At 40.6% G+C, this 14,271-nt stretch overlaps 3 protein-coding genes across 3 annotated transcripts; 1 reads left to right on the top strand and 2 right to left on the bottom strand.

Annotated features, from left to right (window-relative positions):
• Positions 1-227: 227 nt before the first annotated feature.
• On the bottom strand, positions 228-8,970 carry LOC141831053 (trans-Golgi network-localized SYP41-interacting protein 1-like). Its single transcript, XM_074718494.1, has 8 exons — positions 8,729-8,970; positions 8,311-8,586; positions 5,260-8,220; positions 3,147-3,951; positions 2,408-3,060; positions 1,134-1,278; positions 965-1,046; positions 228-517 (listed from the first exon to the last, which is right to left on the bottom strand). Exons 1-8 carry the CDS (start codon positions 8,909-8,911, stop codon positions 415-417), a joined length of 5,208 nt encoding a protein of 1,735 aa, XP_074574595.1. The 5' UTR covers positions 8,912-8,970; the 3' UTR covers positions 228-414.
• Positions 8,971-10,900: 1,930 nt separating this feature from the next.
• Positions 10,901-12,736, top strand: LOC141830451 (uncharacterized). Its single transcript, XM_074717888.1, has 3 exons — positions 10,901-11,187; positions 11,914-12,511; positions 12,650-12,736. Exons 1-3 carry the CDS (start codon positions 10,901-10,903, stop codon positions 12,734-12,736), a joined length of 972 nt encoding a protein of 323 aa, XP_074573989.1.
• A 64-nt stretch (positions 12,737-12,800) lies between these two features.
• Positions 12,801-13,739, bottom strand: LOC141830450 (lichenase-like). The gene has a single exon (XM_074717887.1). It carries the CDS (start codon positions 13,737-13,739, stop codon positions 12,801-12,803), a length of 939 nt encoding a protein of 312 aa, XP_074573988.1.
• Between the last annotated feature and the right edge of the window lie 532 nt (positions 13,740-14,271).

Genomic DNA, 14,271 nt, shown 5'->3' with positions numbered 1-14,271 from the left:
ATTCAATTAAGCTTTATTTTACTCTTTATATTATTAAAGTGAAATTATATAAATTTATTTATTCATTTTTAAAAATATTATTTATTTACAAGTTTAGTAAAAACTTTAGCAATAAATATAATTTTTAAATTTTTTATTTAATTAATATTATGTATATAAATAAATTCTTACCGAATCAAACCAACTTGACACTCCTTTTGAATACATGTCATCCACCATTCAAACAGTTCTTGCATGTGAAAACAATGCTGAAGTTTTCACTTTTCATCTTTGAAGATGTGTTTATAAATGGTTGAAGACAAATTCCAGTAGAACTAAGGATGAACAAATGGAATATAAACTGGGTGTGAAAAAAAGGAAAACATATTTTTACATTCTAATCTTATGATTAGTAACCTAAATATATCGACCGTGTCACAATATGGCTCCGAGCAACCATAGATGCACGAGGAACGAATAGACGATGAGGCTTAGTCTTGCTCCAGGTCGGCGCATCAGAAGCTGCTCTCCGGAAACCCTGCAAAAACGATGTGTCAGATCGAATGGAATCTACATAATAACACAGCTTGGTAGTATGACATAGGAGAATCTTGTAGGTGAAGTTGCATGTTCTTTAGTTTCTTGATAACAAAGTTTACTGGTGCTAATTAACTTACCATGAGAAGTGTCTGAAAAAAAAAAGCAATCTGTTTGCTTAGTCAAGGAAACCAAACTCTTCAAATTTGAAGGCAGTTCTTAGAACTGCTATTGATCTTTGTATTTATCTGATCTAAGCATTTGTTTAAGCAAATCAGGTGGTTTAAGGTTTTAATGATGCTCTACTTGTTATGTATACTTCAGTAGAGGATTGGGCATAAATTTGCATCTAAAAATTGTTGCAAGATCTTGGAGGAAGATATTCGAAAAACTCAAGAAGGCAAGAAGCAAACAGCATTAAACTTTAAAATATTGATTCATAACTCACCAAATACTATCAAGTCTATCTGCAATCAGCTTTCCTTGTTTTGGAATTAGACCAGAAGTGTTCAGAGACTTGAAAACATGACCTGTTCAAGACGGATAGTCGCATTCAGTAATATATTTGCACCAGTGATTATGAACTCTATTAACGATCAGAAGGTTGATGTGTGAACCTTTAGCATCAGTCTCTGCGGCAACAACTGAATGATCAGATCCAGAATCAATGTTTAGAACAAGATGGTCGTCAGAACCCTTTCGCATTGTTCTCAACTGAGCAGCAGTTGAAACAGGTAATATTGAGTTCTTTCCTAGTGGCCCCTACAAAAGTGCAGCAGCAACTGAAATTATTTTGCAATATCCTTGAAAGGTAAAGCATCATTTATGTTACAAAGCTGTAATTTCGTCATGATTCAAGTTGTTATCGTACAATACAAGCCATCTAATATCAACTGGCCAATAGACCTTTTTCGATATAGATTTTCTTGTAATCTTGTATTCTCTAAACAACTGGGATTCATGATGACAAAGTAGATAAGTCTAACAATTTCTAATGGCAAAATGTCTAACATGTAATCCAGGTTATTTAAATTATATGAATCTCAATCTATGCTTAACCTGCCACTATATGATTCCACTTTAGGCTTATTGTGTATCTTCATCTTAAATGAATAAACTTAATATGCACCTTTTACTTCGGCATCCAGGAGAATTGGCAAATATTCATTAAATGAGGATGGGAACAGACAAGCACCGAAAAGTAATGTCAATGGTTTAACTGGTCAACAGTGAAGCAAGCAGTAGTTTGCGTCTCACTTATACATCTGAATATACAAACAGGTATCTCATGGTCTGATCTGAATAATGACAATAACACACCCATATCAGATTAGCTATAGTTGTGCATTGCTCCTCTATCAAATTCTTCTGTTGCAATTTTTGTGGTAATATGGTTTGTTGAATGTTATGTGTAGAAGTTACAGGTTATCCTAGCGTCCGGATACTCTCATGTCACTGAGATGGGCGAGAACAGTGTTCCTTGTCTGTCATCCACTCTATCATATAATTCCCCAGTTCAAAAATGTTTCATAAATTGTATACTTCACTATATGGGTGATAAAATCAATAAAAAAGCTACCACTTCAATTATCCAGACAGTATCTTGGGTCCATTATCCCCTTGAGTTCACAGATATATTAAATATATTCATATAATATAATGTTTTCCGACTCATGCTAGATCATTAATTTCGCAATAATCTTTAGTATTAAAGCAATAAATATAGCTCATTTTGGCGCGTTAATGCCATAACAGTCACATACTACCAGGACCAGCAAGTTCCAGCATCATAAACTGTATTTGTATTTTGTAGAACTAAAAGTTCACTGAGTTATTTAGAAGTTTTTGTGATGATAATCAGAAACAAGTGAAAAAGATAGAAATATCTCACCACATCTTCAATTTCAGATATCTCTGAACCCCCTTTAGATGGAGTTGCTTCAAAAATAGTACTTTCTTTTGTGCTCTCCAGCAGCAAACTTCGAGCATGAATTGAATCTTCAAGTGTTTTTACCTTGTCTGATAATTCATGAACAAGATCATCTTTTGCTTGCAAATTAGCTTCAAACTCCTGTGCTCTAGATTTTAATTTTTTGGACTCCAACATTGAGGCAGTAATCAATCTATCCAACATTGTTAGGAGGAGTTTGCTATTTAAAGATTTCTGGTCACGTAGTGCATCGTATCCCCCTAATTTCTTTATGATTCTCTCCAAATCCTCACTCATTTCCAATAAATCATTCTTCTTTAATTCCAGTTCCTGAAAGTGGGTATTATTTTCTTCAATTGCCTTCTTTAGATGTTCGATTTCATGGGCATGAGATGCAAGTATTAAATGCATATCCTCCTTCTCATGACTCAGGATTTCCATCTTTTGTTGCATCGCATTGACTTCATCAACTATAAAAAAGAGTTTCTCAACAGAATCTGAGAAATGAACTCCAGCATCAAGTGTTCCTGACTCGATGTAAGGAATTTCTAATTTATTTACTTTATCCATCAGCACACTTACTTGACTCTCTGATAATAATTGAGTATTCATTCCTGATTGACAATCAAATAAAAAGAATGAGAGTTGAATAGGACATTAATAGTAGGATTCAATAGAAAAGTGGGCTCAGATGAATTACCTCTGTCTAAAGCATGTTGTGTCGTCAAAAGTACTTTATCCCCCAATAAATCCTCTTTGGCCTGATAATTCTCGATTTTAGTTTTCAAGTCACTGCATAACTCATTCAATGCTTCAAGATCTCTCTCCAATATGGAAACTCTTTCTTGGCTGATCATCCTCTGTTCAACTGAAGTTTTAGTGATCGATTCAGCTTCTTTGAGTTTGTTTTCCATATTTTCTACTGATGTTAACCAGATGTTCTCTACATTCAATAATTGTTGAAAGTGATTCTTGATTCTATTTACCGAAAATAATAAATTATCAGCCACATTTGGATAAAAATCAACATCCTCTTCAGTTCCACCTGAAAAGGACTCCTTATGTGAGTCAGAAACAGTGTTGCTTGAAGAGTCCCTTGAATCACTCAATTCAGCAAGTTCTCGTGTGGCATCATTGCAAGCAGAGAATAGTGCTGTGATCCCTTTCTGTAAAGAAACAAGTTTTTTTGCCTGAGCCTCATTATGAGCTTCTAGTTTATGTGTCTCCGACTTCATGGTCTCACTAAGCTCAAGAATATGAACAAATTCATTTCTAGTAACTTGTAGACCTCGCAATATACTTGCAATGTGTTTTTCTAGACCTTTGAAGAAAGTGCTAAAATAATTTTCAAGATGCTCAGCTCGAGCATGCGACCATGCTACAATCTTAGTAATATCAGGAACATCTTCACTGTCAATTGTACTTTTTCCCTCAAACTGTACATTCCAGTTGTTTGTAAAGTCATCAGTTTCTGGCAAAGGAATCTCATCAAATGCAGGTTCATCCTGGTGAGAATTATATCCTTCAATTAGATCAAGGTTGCCACAATCTCAGTAAAGAAGAAACAAGAGAATAACCGATAATATATGTTTAAGCAAGAGAAGGTTATGGTAAATCGAGAGAAAAGATGGTATTTAACACATCAGCATATCCAACTTGAAAATCTAACGAGGAAAGAATCAACAATATCCACATTAGTTGGATTAAAAGTCATTCGACCTTTATATATAATACATCCTTTATTGGGTGGGTTGAGTCGTCCGGCCTATATATAATGATTTCTAGATGAAATAAAATGGAAAAAAAGCATAAGAGTATAAAAAGAAAGTTCTGAAAATAATGAAAGTACCTAAGAGAAATATCGAAAATTGAATGATAATTAATTGATGCTAAGGAAATATGAAATCTCATCTAAATATTTTTGTTTTCCTATATAAGATATTATGTCATGTATATCCTTCTTAACCAAATTTGCACTTTTGTGTTCACATTCCCTTCCTTTGACCTCTAGGTCTTCACAGACTTAAAGTGATCTTTAGAGGTTAATTTTTGTTTTAAATTAGATTGTGCTCAAAGGTGTTGCAACTATGTTTAATTGGTTAAACCCTATTAGAAGGCTATAAAAGGATAAGCGATGGAGGTTTCTAAAGCTAGCGAAACAAAGTTGGTTAAATGCTATTAGAAGCCTTATATTCCCTATGTTTTTCCTTCTCTTGTAATTAATCTTGTATTTCCTTGTGCCTGTAAGAGCTTTATCAACCTCTAAAAGAGTTTCAAGAAGCAAAAAATAGTGATTTTCCGAAAGTGATACACCAACAAATCATAAGCCATGGTGTAGGAGCCTGAGGACTACCGAACCACATCAAATCCGGTGTGTTTGCGATTGGTAAGTGTGAATCTTTTTTGTTATTTCAGCTATCAATATCATGTTTGTGAGATAGAATCGCACGATCACTATTCACCTCCCCCCCCCCCCCTTCTAGCTCAGCCATCTAGTTCTAACGGATATCTCAATCATCAAGTAGACTCAAAATTTCACCTAAATTAGTCTAGTCATCTAATTCCTCATTATGCTTATTTTCTCATATATCATGATTGAAGCAGAGTTATATATCGATCATCTACAAGAGGTATGATACAAGTTGACAGTTGACTGAATTTATTTTCACTTCATGTTTGTTTTCTTCACTACCAATATTGACAAAAGAGAAAATTGATTAGCAATGAATGAAAGAAAGTAGGAAGCGTGAAATCTACAATCACCTATAAGAGCTAAAAGTGTTATTTTTTAACGAAAACCAAATAAAAAGTACCTCCATGTCTAGGACTTGTGTTTGCTTTGAAGCAAAGTGATTGTGCATATTCTGAATAATACTGTTCATTTTTCTGAAACCATCAGTGCTTTTGCTAGATTCTTCAGCTATTATAGATAACAGACTCTTGTCCTTCATAAACATGATCAGATGTCCAAGTTGACTATGCATCTCTATTGAATATTTCTCCATGCTTCCATGACTTTCTAGCAATTTTTCCCTGCATTCAGCTAACTTGGCATTTAACTCAAAAATCTCTCGATCACTTTTAGCTTCCAAATTGTTCCTGTCTGTTTGGAGTTGGGCAATATCCTTTTGTGCCTTTTCCAATTCATCTTCAAGTAATTTGATGGAAGCATAAGCCTCAGATAATTTGCTAGCACTAAAATCAACCTCCTCTTTAAGCTTCCTCAATTCCTGCTCGATAGAAACTTTGCCAAGTTGAATTGCATTCTTTTCTTCAAAAATCAAAGAAATATAATTGTCTGCTTCAGACTTCTCTTCTTCTAATGCCTTAATAGTTTTAGTGGCATTAGATAGCCTCCTAGCCTGCAGACTAGCTTCCTGTTGTAGTTTTTCAAGCTCCTCCAATGCATGACTTTTTGCCACTTCTGATTGTTGAATGTACTCAGCAATCCAGTTTACCTTTTCCAAAGGCCCTTCAAAGACACTAACTGTAGGAACAACAATTTTCTCTACACAACTAATTAAGTTATCTAATTTGGTGCTAGTCTCGTGCAAGCTCTGTTGGCTCTGGTTTCTTTCATTCTTCAGTGAAACAATAGCTGCCTCAAGTTTCTCAATATGCTGAATGTTAGTTGACAAATTGTTGATCTGCTCTTGGTACTCGTTAATAGTCCCATCTTTTAGCTGCAGTTCACGTTTTAGTTTCTCAATTTCAAATGTTTTTTCATCTAAGGCAGTTTTGAACCCTTCACGTTCTTGCACTAAACCCTTCCCTTTCTTCACAGCCATGGATAGTTTTTCTCTTAACAGAGAATTTTTTTCTTCAACTCGCTCGAGTTCTTTCTGCACCGACTCTTTATCATTTTTCAATACAACTGCCTCATTTGACAACTTTGTCAGCTCATCTGATAGCCTTGTAGTGGCAGATCTTTCGAGCAAATCATCATCAAGAATCTGCTCATGTAATTTCAAATCCTGATCTGTTATATACAATATGCATTGCATCCTTTCAATTTGTTCAATTCTTGTGAGAGATGATGCCATTTTTTCACTGATCTTAATCACACATCTATCTACTGTTGAACTTATATCAACAGGAAGTTGGCAATCTAATGTATTTTCAGATAATTCTAATAATGCTTTAAGCAATTGATCTTTATCAGATGAAAGAGAAGATGATCTCTGAACAATGTCGTCATATTGGCACTGTAGTTCTTTGAGTTCATTATGAAGAACCTCTTTTGCTAGCTTTTCTTCCAAAAGATATGACTCAAGGCTGTCAATTCCCTTGTGTGCTTCTGACATTTCTGATTGTTGTGATGCCATGGCTATCTGGGCAGAACTAATTTCATTTTGCAACTTACCATTATCATCTTTTGCACGGTTGAATTCTTTCACAAACCAATCAATTTGATAATCCAGTTCTCTAAATGAAACATCTTCTGGTAGTTCAATGGAAGATAGAGCATCCCTAATTTTCCTATTTTCCAAGACAATGGCATCTGCAGCAGCCTTTTGGTTAATGAACCACCTTACCCTATCAACAATCTCCAAGGAGAGAACTTCCTGTGGAGGACGTGCAAGTGACATAATTTCTTCAATGTCCAGAAGACACTTACTCCTTTGTGAAAGGGACTCATGAAGAGAATTTACCATGATGCAGTTTGCATTCAAATCCTCAATGCTTAGCTTTGCATTTTCTAGTTCAATAGTTTTAATTTGCAACTTTTCCAAACATGTCTCAAGCTCATTTGTGTTTTGGTTCAATAACTGCTTCAGCTCATCGAGACTAGCTTCGGTAGTATGCAAGGCCTCAGACTTCTGCTGCAACTCCTCCATGCATTTTTCTAGCTCATTTGTCTTTTCTGCCAAGGATTGCTTCAATGCATCACGATGCTGGACAAGCGATTTCCCCTTTGACACTGCCATACTTAGCTTTTCTTTGGTTGTCATGTACTTGTTTTCTGCCTGTTCGAGTTCTGCCTTAGTTTGGTTTGTCTCCAATTGAGCTTTATCCAAATTCTCTTTTATTTTCTCAACCTGTTCAAGAAGTTTCTTATTCTCTTCCTCAAAATTTTTAATGCTATCCAGTACATTAGCTTCATTTCTCTTGCTTTCAAACAACTCCTCACGAACAAAACTGAAAACCTTACCCAAATCATCATCTTGCATAGCTGCAAATGCAGGGTTGCATTCTTTTAAGGATTGCTTCAGTAGATGGATCTCTGATACGATCTTAGAATGTTTTTCTATCAGTAGAAGTGTTTTTTTCTCAACACGAGAGAGACCATCAATCGGCGAATCTTCAGCAGATGGATGTTGGCCAACTACTGTTTCTAGGGAATCAAGCAACCTTTTGGCGACAAGGTTAATTGACTCTTCTACAGTCTTTAACTGTGTTTCCTTGAATGAATCCAAATAAGAAATAATGATATCATGAGAAAGAGAAGATCCTGAAACTTTGGCATTGAGTTCCTCAATTTCTTGGTCTTTTGCATCAAGAGCACCATGAAGCTCCATTATTTTACTATCAGAATCCATTCTCTCGGCTAGAATGGCTTTCAAGTCAGTTAACAATTTGGAACAATCATCAAACATAGAGTGCAAAGGTGTGGGAGATGACAATGATCTATCGTCGCTTTCGATTGCTTCAAGACGAGGGAGACTGACTGAGTCATTTTTCTTCCCAATTGCAAGTAAAGAATGCTGGTCAAGGATGTCCTGGAGATTTTGCCGAAGGCTAACAATCTCCTTGCCAAAAGTTTCTCTTTCTTCCTGAGCCAAATAAATACCTTTCAGTTTCCTCTTGGTACGAATTCAACTAAGTTCAACTAAATCACGCGGGCAGAAAACCAAGAACCCTACCTTACATTTCTGGCATTCAGCAATCGTGTCCTCTAGCCGAGCCTGAACCCTAGCAAGCTCATCGTCCCCCAATCTACTATCAGAACGCTCCCCGAATTCGATCACAGCCATGGACTCCTCCAGGCCAAGGCTCCGGGAAGACTCCGACCTGCTAAGACTATCCGACGCATCTTCAAACGTCTCCTCCCTCCCGGATTCATCGACGGACTCCTGCATCGATCCATCTATATTTACCAGGATGCCAGTGTCGGGATCCCCTGGCATGCTCCTGGAATCCTGCGTCGCAACCCCGTTAGCATCCATCCGTGCGATACAACCGATCCCAATCGTTCAAAGATACCACCTTTAACCGCAAAACGGAAAGAGGGAGAGAAAAACAAAAACAAAAACAAAAAACCGCAAGATCCAAAGCTAGTACCTGATCCGTTTGTCCGGGGAGATCCACAAGCACGCCGTCGCTGCTGCCGCCCTCGTCGGAGGACTGCTGGGCGTTGCTGGGCGACCCCGGATCGGGCAGCGGCCTCACCTCCTCCCCGCTGGAGCTCGCCTGCGAGCCGTCGGGCGACTTGGGCGAGGAGTCGGAATCCGATCTGTCCGGCATTACAGCCAAGAGATCTCGCCGAGCTCGAACAGGATCGGGCCTCCGTTGCCCCCGGCGAAGACGATCTCGGAACGAGAATTGGGGGAGAGAAGTGGCATCGAACGAGAGGAGAGGAAGCAGAGCGAAGCAAAAGGCGTGAGATTCGTAGTGGAAAGCCGGTCGAATGGTTAGGCCGAAGTCACGAAGCGGTCGGTGTCGACCGGATCTCGTGCAGTTGGCGGATCCATACGAAACCCGATCCGAATTGTTTTGGATCCGAAGTTAAAAACAAAATGAAACTTATGCTCGATTTGTATTTTGTGGGGATTTCTGTATTACTTTTTTTTTAATTCTTTAAAGATTTTTTGAATAATTTTTATATTTTATTTTATTTTTCTTAAAAGAAAACTAAGCTTGATATGACTGACTTAAATTTAAATGCTGAAGTTGTTAGGCTGGATTGACATCCGTCAATATCTACTCTAAATATCGCGGGTGCTCAAGTCATTAGTCAATGAGCAATTTGATGTAGATGACCTTCTAGATGAGCTAGAATGTGGGAGATGATTAGAACCTGAAACACACTTCAATGAGAAATTAGACTGGTGTCGGAGAGTTCCGGTAAATCACTCCGACCCTCAAATTAAGATTCTGCGGAAGATGATGAAACAGTGGATAAGAAAAAGAAGATAATATTAGCAGAGTTTTTAGAGTCGAACATAGAATAAGACTATGGGCTAAGTCTTTTATAGTCTGCTCAAGACATCTCCACGTCGGATGGGATAGAGCTTTTATAGCAACTTGAAAAGAGGGACCAGATCCTACAGTCGATTTTTTTTTTTTTGCCTTATATGCAGAAAGAGAGGTACCCGAGGGGATAGGATTTGACAACTTCGTAAACGCCTGATCATTCTTAGACTGCTGCGTGTCCATGAGAATATTCACAGTTATCTTTAGCATACCATGTAAGATAGCGATTCACAAAAGACGTGAAGGTGGAATCCAAAATAGAGTCATCCGAAATGGAGTGGTCGAGATGACCAAGATGACACAATTGAGATGGTCGAGACGAGACTGACTGAGATGAGACAACTGAGGTGGTCGAGACAAGACAAGACAACTGAGATGGCTGAGATGAGGCTAACCGTGACAGATGCCGAGACGAGGCTGGTCGAGACCACTGAGATGGCCGAAACGAGACGACTGAGGTGGTCGAGACGAGACGACTGAGATGACTGAGACGAGACGACTGAGGTGGCCAAGACGACTGAGACGACCGAAACGAGGCGACTGAGGTGGTCAAGACGAGACGATTGAGGTGGTCGAGACGAGACTGGCCGAGACGAGATGATTGAAGTGGCCGAGACGAGGTTGGTCGAGATGAGGCTAACCAAGATGAGGCTGGCTGAGACAAGGCCGGCCAAGATGAGACTACTGAGGTGGCCGAGATGAGCCGGCTGAGGTGGCTTCCAGGGCTCATGTAAGGGTCAGGACTGAACTCATGCTAAGCCCAAGTACGGTCTGAGCCTGAGGTAACAAATACTCTAACCTGGTGGGATCGGGTTCATATGATCCGTCTTGCCACATCATCTTGAACCTTGACCTTCGTATAAATCTTAATCTTTACCCCGGAGAAAGCCATATCCTCGTGATCTCAAATAAAGCTGCAGATCTCTACCAGATTAGTCATAATTCAATTATATGGTTGCGCTTCTCATTAATCAATAATCTATAAAATATATATAGTAAACAATGATCTTCGTACTATCTTTTGCTATATAAAAATAAAATATACATCCATTGACTATCTTTAATTTGTTATATATAGACTTAGAACTTGCCTTGCACCCTAAGAATAATGTCAAACTTCTTGAACCCCAAGGATCAAAGCACAACCTACTCATTTATAAGCCACATTCCAACACCATCCTCCTCCATCAATCAAATAAACATCAAGTTAGTTTAAGGTCAAGCTAGGAAGAGATGCGACGCGAGGGTAGACAACACGGCATGGTCCGAACCCACATCCTCCTCCCTCCCCCTCTCAACCCGAGGCCCAAATCCCGAGTGTTGAACCGGCTCGACTCGCCCCCGACCGCGGGCATCTTCGTGAAAGTGCCTTCGAGACCCACGAACCACTCCAAGTTCACTAGCCGATGCGGTTTGTCCATGTGCACTTGTTGTCGGGTGCGACCGGCATGGAAGGCAAAGGCTAAGGCAAAAGGGGAGTCGAAGCTCAAACCGAGAGACATGGCGTGGGAGTTGGAGGATGAGTTGAGAAATATGAATGTCAATGGGTGAATAAATCCTTTCGATTGTGGAGGAGAAAAATGTGGAGGTTGGTCTTTACTTTTGTGGAGTTTGTGTAAAAGATGATTTTTATAAAAATCCTCTTTTAATATAAATGAGAAAATAAAAATAATATCTCTCTTATTATATCACTTCTCTCGAAAATCATAGCTTTTCTTCGGTTAGGTTGAAGATTTCTTAATCTGTTAAATTAGTGGGTCGATCCACTTCTTCCCGTCATATAATAAATTTCTGACGGATTAACTCGTTTTATCATGAGTTGATCCGTTTGATAACTCTACTATGATCTAATCAAATTCAATAATGGCAAAGCGACCGACTAGGCCCGGCTTAAGGCATAGGTCATTAAGGCATATGCCTAGGGCCCCAATTTTATTGGGGCCCATTATTATTAAAAAAATTATTTTAATGAAATTTTTTTATATCAATCGAATAGCGTGTTTGTTTCGTGAGACTGTGGTGCTTCGATTTTTACATGGTCACATCACGCATGCATGGTTACATATGAGAATTTGATATTGCTTTTATGCATTTGATGTACTATTTACGTCTACACGGCTGCATGTATGAGAAGTTGCTGCATGCATGAGAATTAATGCATAACTAATTAAGGGAGACTTGTTTAAAAATCCCCAATGGAAAACTTGTCTTTGTGATCAGTCCCTATCCATGAATTTATTTGCATGCACTCCCCAATCTTCCCCAATCTTTAGTTTCAACTCCCCACTACATAATTTTACAAACTTACCCTCCACCTCTCCACCTCCCCACCTCCCCACCTCCTGCTGTCTTTTCCTTCTCGCCGTCGCCGTCGCACTCGTCGTCGTCCTCGTCCTCAAGCCCAAGAAGCCCCAGTTCGACCTTCAGCAGGTCTCCGTGCAATACATCCTCGTCGCTCCTTCTTCCCCCTCCGCTGCCACCTCCACCTTCGGGTCCGACGGCGCCGGAGGGGTCCAGCCGGTGGCTGCCGCAGGGGCCCAGCCGACGGCCGCGTACCTATCTCTCAACATCACGCTGCTTTTCACCGCGAACAACCCTAACAAGGTCGGGATCCGGTACGACGCGACGGCGCTGGACGTGATGTACCGCGGCGTGCCGCTGGGGGTGGCGGCGGTTCCTGCATTCGAACAGCCGGCGCAGAGCCGCCGCCTGGTGGAGACCCGCGTCTTCGTCGACCACTTCAACGTGCTCCATGGCAACGCCCTCGATCTCGTCCGCGACGCCTCCCTCAACGACCGCGTCGACCTCCGCCTCACCGGCGACGTCGCCGCCAGGATCCTGGTCCTCGGCATCTCCTCCCCTAGGGTTCGGGTGAGTCCGGAGTGCCCCTCCGCTACCGAATTGCTGCCTCATCTCTATCCTTCTGCTTTAAGTTGCAAAAATTCGCAACGATTGCAAAAGTCTGCATTTTTATCTGAGTAAATTGTTCTTTTGCGTTCAATCAAACAGGCGTCCGTGGACTGCGCAATCGTGATCAGCCCGAGGAAACAATCGCTCACTTACAAACAGTGCGGAGTCGACGGATTAAATTTCTGAGCACTTTCAAAGATAAAAATGAAGGCGGAAGCTCTCCGCACGTTCACCATTGTCGTTCTCTCCGTTATGCTTTCTCTTTGATCTTGTCATTTTGGTCTTTGAGCTTAGGATAGGGTAGAAGCATATCTGATACATCGGAAGAACTGCTCTCTTCTGCGTTCACCATTGTCGTTCTCTCCGTTATGCTTTTCTTGAAAATATTTTCTTCAGCTGTCTTTTCCCCTTCACTCTCCCTGTCGCCTCCTGTTGCTCTCGTCTCCATCTCCTCTTCGTCTTCTTCCTTTCCTTGGAAGTGTAAAGGTTCGCATCCAATGCTGGGTAGGCATTTGATCATGAGATACGAGCCGGTTTCTCGCAGAAACTCTAGCATCGGCCGGATCACCATCTCCACTAGCTCCGGCCGGAAGCTGCCGGCGGAGGAGGGGTAGGAGTTTGGGAGCGTCGTGAGGGCGATGGGGGACGAGATCTTGACGTCGGCGTAGAGATGCAGGCGGGCGTGCGCGGTGTGGACGTTCTGCATCGTCGGGACGAGGAAGTTGGTGATGTTGCGGGGGAAGACGAAAACCTCGTTCCCGACGGCGATGGAGTGGATCTGGGTGGAGGGGTAGTAGGTGGCGACGTTGCGCTGCACCCATTGCAGAGCGAAGCCCGGATGGGCGACGACGGAGGCGAGGAGCTCGTTGGGCACAGTGACCACCACCTTGATGTCGGAGCCGGCGAGGGCGCGTAGGACGGATGGGTCAGCGTCGTATAGCTTGACGTGGCCAATGTCGTTGGATTTCAGCAACTCCACCACTTTGGTCGCCGGAGGCAGGTTGTTGGTCACCCTGCCATAGTTGACACCGACGAAAAAAAAATTCCAGCTTCTACAACCAAATAAACCGCCATTGAACGAAAGAAAACTAATTTCGAGCTCAGAAAAGATGATTTTTCTTGCCGTATCCGAAACAGAGGAGGCGAGGAAGGAGAACAACAAGATGGAACAAAATGGAAGAAGCTCCATGACCTGAAACAGAGCATGAGATGAGATGAATAATCCAAAGAAAGGAAGAAAAAATAGCAGATTCGAAGAATGAGGAGGACTCACCACCAATGTAGTTTTATTTCTTCCTCAGATTGCAAGGATTAGGGATGGAGAAAGCGGCGAAGAGAGCAGAGTGAGCAGAGCGAAGGAAGAAGACGAAGTGCACTCTTAAGTGGCAGCATCAACATGCAATTAGGGAAATTTCATTTTGGTCCACGAACTTATTAAAAATGTTAATCGACCCTCATCTCGAACTTATTAGGGAAATTTCATTTCATTTTGGTCCCAAACCATATGTATATGAGGTTACCTCATGGTCATCATGGTGAAGATCTCATCTGAACACCTCGATTGATACTGTAATTTCCACAATAAGTACTGAAATTTTCTTATTTTGTACTCAAATTGCACTTGCTCTTGACATTCATTTTCACTCTTGATATATTTTTCTACATGGTTACCAAACTATGTACATGTGAGGTTGCCTCATGGTCATTATGGTGGGGGTGTC

This window comes from Curcuma longa, chromosome 6, assembly GCF_044706935.1.
Source record: "Curcuma longa cultivar G26 ecotype Majalengka, Jawa Barat chromosome 6, ITB_CL_G26_1.1, whole genome shotgun sequence".
Lineage (NCBI taxonomy): Eukaryota > Viridiplantae > Streptophyta > Magnoliopsida > Zingiberales > Zingiberaceae > Curcuma > Curcuma longa.
The sequence above is the reverse complement of the archived record's forward strand: the minus strand, read 5'-3'. Positions and strand labels throughout refer to the sequence as shown.